At 39.9% G+C, this 6,775-nt stretch overlaps 1 protein-coding gene across 2 annotated transcripts in view; it reads left to right on the plus strand.

Annotated features, from left to right (window-relative positions):
* LOC119491326 (nuclear factor 7, brain-like) overlaps positions 1 to 6,546 on the plus strand; it is a 29,257-nt gene extending 22,711 nt beyond the window's left edge. The window contains exons 1-2 of one of the 2 annotated variants that reach the window (XM_037775221.1): positions 2,323 to 2,499; positions 2,609 to 6,546. In XM_037775221.1, the coding sequence (XP_037631149.1) occupies positions 2,626 to 4,014 (1,389 nt within the window). In that variant the 5' untranslated portion in view covers positions 2,323 to 2,499; positions 2,609 to 2,625 and the 3' untranslated portion in view covers positions 4,015 to 6,546. Of the gene's footprint in view, positions 1 to 2,322; positions 2,500 to 2,608 lie in introns of those variants that run through there. The other variant, XM_037775230.1, reaches the window with a different exon arrangement.
* The last annotated feature ends 229 nt before the right edge of the window (positions 6,547 to 6,775 follow it).

The following is a 6,775-nucleotide window of genomic DNA, read 5'->3' on the forward strand; positions in this document are numbered from 1 at the left end:
TTACAGCAGCTTTTTAGTTCATTAAAGATTCTTCTGAAAACATCCCTTTTTCATGAGTCTGTTTTTATTTCATATTTTTTCTGAATGACTCTTTTATTCATAATGTCTCTTTTCACAACAGCTGCGTTGTCACTAGTCAGCGCCCCCCTCCATCCTCAGACAATAACAATAAAGGAGAAAAATACCTTCATGAAACAAAAACAGACTTTTGAAAAAGATTATTAAAATAAAGAATTCTGTTATTAAAATAAAATGAGCTCCAATAAAACTTGGAATGATGAAATAACAATGAGTTTAGTTTGAATATTATGTTCATTAATGATGAATTTAACTCCAAAGGAAGTTCAGTGACATTTTCTCCTCTGATGTGAGCTGTTCAATAATCTGTTCACAGAACTTTTCCCTGTTAAAATGTTTTTTTGGTTAAGTTTTTCCTCATCCGATGAGAGGGTCGTACTGTAAAGGACAGAGGGTGTCATATCCTGTACAGATTGTAAAGCCTCTTTATTTGTGATATTGAGTTTTACAAATAAAATTTACTTGACTTGACTTTTCAATGATCTTTTCACAGAGCTGATCAGAAAGTTTCTTTGTCTTCATGTTGGAGGTTTTGTCCCGATAAAGTTACAGGTGCATTTATACCACAATCACCCTTCACCAACCACAGGTGATCTCCATTTAACTAATGATGTGATTTCTAAAACCACTCGGCTGCACCAGTGATGATTCAGGATTTATGTTTCACAGAGGTGGAAGAAGTACTCTGATCTTTTACTTAAGTAAAAGTAGTAATACCACACTGTAGAAATACTCTGTTACAAGTAAAAGCCTTCATTCAAAATTTGACTTAAGTAAAAGTACAAAAGTATTAGCATCAAAATATACTTAAAGTACCAAAAGTACTCATTATGCAGAATGACCCATTTCAGAATAATACATATTATAGCACTGGATTAAAGTTATTGGTGCAGCTGGTAAAGGTGAAGCTCATTTGAATTACTTTATTCTACAATATAGTCAATATCAAATATACTCGTCCAGTCTAGAAAATGATAGACGTGTTCATTTGATTGTAAAGTGTTCTATATAAAAACCAAGCAGCTCATAAACAGAGTTAAAAACAAGAAGATGTTTCGGCCTAATAAAACGTTGGGAGTGTTATTTTTCTCCATAGGCTTAGGTTGCCACTTCCTAAAGATGCTGATATAAAACCATGGTTCTAACTCACACAGGCCGGCCTCTACTGGACTCTATGGGTAATCCTCCAATCACCAGCATGAATTTACCCACTGAAAATTTGCATAAGCGTAGCCAGCCAATCAGAACATACCAACCCGAATACGTTATGAACCCACAGTATATAAAGGTAGCACACATGTCTACTTTCCTTTTTCTTTTCAGCGAATGGTGATTTGCCCACTGACTGCTCATCTCCACGGATAGAGTCGCCGCTTCAAGAACCTCGTCAGTGCCCGTCATGTCCCGGCCTGATCGCCGGGACGGATGTTTACAACGTCTGCTTCTAGTGCCTCAGCGCAGACCATGCAGAGAGCAGAGTTCAGCAGCCACCAGCCTTCTGAGCGCTGCCCAAGATTCAACGCCGTTGAAGTCCTTGCTCCAGCCGCCTACATTCTGCCGCTGCCTTCGGTCATCCCTGTCATACCATCGCAGCAACCATTTCTTCCTTCTACGAGGGTTTTGGCGATAGACCGGTCTTTGGCCACCCTCTCATGGAGTGGTTTCTGCAGGGGGTCAGGAGACAACGCCTGGTGATGCGTGCCTCCTCCCCGCAGTGGGAACTGCCATTGGTGCTCGAGACCTTGGTGAAGGGTTCCTTTGAGTCTCTGGAGTTTTGATATTTGAAGGTGGGTCGTTGTATCGACTGTCTGTGTGTGTCTCATGCAGCTGACTTGTAATGGTTAAGGTGAATCAGGTTCTCATTATTAATCACAATCATTTATATCCATCACATCACTTTCTGATCCATCAAAACCAAGTAATTTTCCATGTTATCCCTTACATACATTATTCTTTGCTATACATGCTGCCCCTTTCCCTCGATGTTCCATGGTCCCCCATTCCCAGAATATTTACAGGATTTTACTAAATTATATTTTATCTCCTCCACTACATTCAAACATCTATTGAACATTAACATGTTGCATCAGCCTGCTGCTCACTATCAGTTTACACATCCAGCAATAAATCTGAACTTTGGAATGAAACACACTCCTGTATTACATGTGAAGCAACAATAGTTAGCAGAGGAGGTGTGACTAAAGCTCCACCCTCACCAGACTCACTTGATAAACCAGACAAACCAGGAAACAGTTTGTTATTCATCCTCATTAAAGAGAGTCACACAGACTGAAAACCAGACGATCAGATTCACCTTCAGAACAAACTAACAACTTCATCTGAGTGAGTTCATCTACAGGAGAGAAAAGTGGAAAACTACAACACTGCTGCTTCAACCTGCTGACGCTCCACACACTGAAGGTGAGTTTGACTAAAAACACGACTCAAAGTGAAAGTAAATGTCAGTGAAGCTAGTAGAGGAGGGAGGGGAGCCATGACTGACTGTACTTTCTGTCTGCTGTGTTTTCAGCTTCACTCAGAGACAAAATGGCTTCCAGATCAGAGGAGGATCTCTGCTGTCCGGTCTGTCATGACGTCTTTAGAGATCCTGTTGTTCTGTCATGTAGCCACAGCTTCTGTAAAGACTGTCTGAAGAACTGGTGGAGAGAGAAACTAACACACGAATGTCCAATTTGTAAGAGAAGATCTTCAAAGTCAGAACCACCTCGTAACCTGGCCTTAAAGAACCTGTGTGAGGCCTTCTTACAGGAGAGAGATCAGAGAGCTTCAGAGGCTCTCTGCAGTCTGCACGCTGAGAAACTCAAACTCTTCTGTCTGGACCATCAGCAGCCAGTGTGTGTCGTCTGCAGTGTTTCAGAAAAACACACCAACCACAGATTCAGACCCATCGATGAAGCTGCACGACAACACAAGAAGAAACTTCAGGAAACTCTGGAGACCTTAAAGGAGAAGTTAAAGGTTTTTGAACAAGTTAAAGTGAAGTCTGATCAAACAGCAGAACACATGAAGGTCCAGGCCCGACGCACAGAGAGGAAGATTAAGGAGCAGTTTAAGAAGCTTCACCAGTTTCTAGAAGAGGAAGAGGAGGCCAGGATATCTGCACTGAGGGAGGAAGAGGAGCAGAAGAGCCAGATGATGAAGGAGAAGATGGAGGCTCTGAGCAGAGAGATAGCAGCTCTTTCAGACACAATCAGAGCCACAGAGGAGGAGCTGAGAGCTGAAGACGTCTCATTCCTGCACAACTACAAGGCTGCAGTGGAAAGAGTCCAGCAGCGCCCCCTGCTGGAGGATCCACAGCTGCTCTCAGGAGCTCTGATAGACGAGGCCAAACACCTGGGCAACCTGACCTTCAACATCTGGAACAAGATGAAGGAGATGGTCTCCTACACTCCTCTGATTCTGGATCCAAACACTGCTCATCCATTACTCATCCTGTCTGAAGATCTGACCAGTGTGAGAGAAGGAGAGGAACAGCAGCTTCCTGATAATCCAGAGAGGTTTGATGAACGCTGGTCTGTCCTGGGCTCTGAGGGCTTTAACTCTGGGACTCACAGCTGGGATGTCGAGGTTGGAGACAGTACAATCTGGTTACTGGGTGTGTTAGCAGAGTCTGTCCAGAGGAAGGGATTCAAACGGTATGGATTATGGGTAATAGGGTTCTATAAAGGTAAATACTCAGCACGGTCACTACCAGATCCAGCCACTGATCTCAGAGTCCAGAAGAAGCTCCAGAGGATCAGAGTGAATCTGGACTGGAACAGAGGAAAGCTGTCGTTCTCTGATCCTGATACTAACACACACATACACACCTTCACACACACTTTCACTGAGAAGCTGTTTCCAATCATTGACACTGGTGGTAAACTGAATATATTACCACTGAAGGTCTGTGTGACAGTGGAACAGAGCAGTTAAAGAGGATGATTATATTCATCATGTTGTTTGTTTCTTAATGGGAAAGTCACTGAATTTAACCTCTTAACCTGCACCTGTCCTCCTGCTGACTCATTATTCCAAAGAGATGTTCATTTTTGTTTCACTTAATGTTTTTTTTTTGTTGTTGTTTAGTTGTTTTGTTTCGATTGTCGACCTTTTCATATGTAAAATTATTTCATTTAGTTTCTGATCTTCATGTTTGGTTTGTTTAGCATTTTCTTTTTTATCGATACTGTTTCATTTTAGATTGTTCATCTTGATTCCTGCTGCAGTGCCTGTTCGGAGCGTGTGCCCGTTGCTTGGCCCCCAGATATGCTGCTTGCAGTACATTAAAATCAATGTTTAATTACATGAAATGTTTACAATATGTACAATATAGACATATGAAATTATACAAAATATATTAACAAGTTTCTATTTGATGTCATGAAGACAAGATGACTGAATGAAAACACAGTTTAGTCAGAGTATTAGTCGTTCTATTTAAGGTGGACACGTCAGTTTTAAGGTGGATTTATCAGTTTAGCTTCAGACTCTATGTAATGTTGGTGATTTAAGAACGGGAAAACAAATATAAAGATCAGAGAATAAGTGAAATGACTACATACGAAGAGATAGAAAATAAACTTACAATGAAAACAAAAACTAATTTATCACAAATAAATCCCAACAAAAATAAAATAAAAACAATTTAAAAGGTTCCAAATCACCAGTAAGTGAAAGTAACATCTCCATTTACAACGGCTGATGGGAATGTAATTAGTTCTGCAGGTATTTAAACCAACGTCTTGGGACAAATTGAAATGTTGACCTGATGATGGAGCTAGATGAAAAGTCAGTTATTATAGTTATTATAATTCATCCTGAGGGGAACATGAATGTTTCTAGAACATTTCATGTCCATCCATTTAATAGTTGTTGAGATATTTTAGTCTGGACCAAAGTGGTGGACCGACAGAACTGATCAATCATAATGAACTGTGAAGGCTGCTTTAGTGGTGAAATGTTAACAAAGTTAAGAGAACAGCTTTTACAAGACGGTCGTGTCTAGAAGCCCCCGAGTCACGAAAACTCTCACGAGACTCGCTGCCAGATGACCTTTCCTGACTTTAACCGTTCAAGGACAATGCTTAACCCAAGGAGGGTGAAAAAAGGAGATGTCACGCGTCGTCATCTTGTCATATCATTGGGGTTCAACACATGCAGTAAAATCTGGTCTGCACTCGCCAAAATTGAGCCAATAGCAACGAATTACTACAGCTCCAGTTACACTGTTTGATTTTGTTGATCATGATCTCCTAAAATTTAAGCTTTACCAAATAGGGGTTAATGGAAAATTCTATCAAGCCGTTAACTCTTTATATAGGGCACCTGTTGCTTGTGTGAAAGTGAATGAATATCATACAGAATGGTTTCCGACGCCCTCTGGTGTTAAGCAAGGTGATATTTTATCACCAACATTATTTGCTGTTTTTATTAATGATCTGGCGAGAGAGATAAAGCAGCTGGGGAAAGGGGTTTTATGTGGCCGTATACTTGTAAACATTCTTCTTTATGCTCATGATATTATTTTACTGTTAAGAGAATGAGGAAGATTTAAAAGCAATGCTGACATGTGTTGATGGATGGTGTAAAAAGTAGAGACTTTATATCAATAAAAGAAAAACACAAATTATGCATTTTGGAAAACCAGGTAGAGAAAGGAGTAGTTTTCAGTTTTGCGTTGGTGAGAAACAACTTGAGTTTACAGATAAATAGAAATATCTTGGCTTTCTTTAGATGATAGTATGTCTTGTTTACATGGTGCATCAGTTCTAGCAGACTCAGCAAGTAGAGCATTGGGGGGTTTAGGTAAAACTAAAATGAAGAGCGATATGGGTTATTCTACATATTCCAAACTGTATCAAACATGTGTTTGTCCTGTCTGTCCTGACTTTGCCAATATTGTGAACTAAATGAGGTTCAAATTCATTTTATCATATTTTGTCCTTTGTATCATGATTTACGACAAATATTATTTAAAAAAGTTCATGTTCCTGGTTTAGATTTGGTAGGTATGGAGACTGGAGCCTTAATTGAATATCTTTTTGATAATGTTTTTTGCATTTGCTGAATTTATTTCTAAAGCATGGGACAGGAGAAGAAAAGCAACATGCAATAGATAAATTCATCAGACTCTGATGCCTTTTTTTGTCATGATTGGATGTGTGTATGTGTCTTGTGCTTAGGGGGCTGTGATTGTATATCTGTGACTGTTCATTTGTTGTGTTTTCATTGTGGGATGTATCCTGGAGCATTATTTGTGGGAGGTTCACGTGTGCGATTATGTCTGGATGATGTTTAAGTTTCTGTTTGGATGATGCTGGTGTATTGTGCTGTTAGATGATGGTGGTCTAACATGCTGGGATGTTTGTTTGTTTTGTTGTTTGTTAATGTGTCTGAATAATCCCATGAGGGATGGGTTATGTAAATGACCAGACATGAAAATAAATTATTCATTCATTCATTCATTCATTCATTCATACACTGCACATGTGTCATACCACATAGCTCAAGACCGTGTCCCAGCCTCTTTAAATAAGCCTTGGCCTAACATTAACTATCTCGTAAGAGTTTTGCAACTTGGGGGTTACCTTCTAGACACAACCAAAATCTTACAAAGCTACAAAATGGAACTAAAAGATAACTGACACCACAGTGTAAAAGTGACGCAATAGCTCGAGACACAGGCTGAGACAGG

This window comes from Sebastes umbrosus, chromosome 1, assembly GCF_015220745.1.
Source record: "Sebastes umbrosus isolate fSebUmb1 chromosome 1, fSebUmb1.pri, whole genome shotgun sequence".
NCBI lineage: Eukaryota > Metazoa > Chordata > Actinopteri > Perciformes > Sebastidae > Sebastes > Sebastes umbrosus.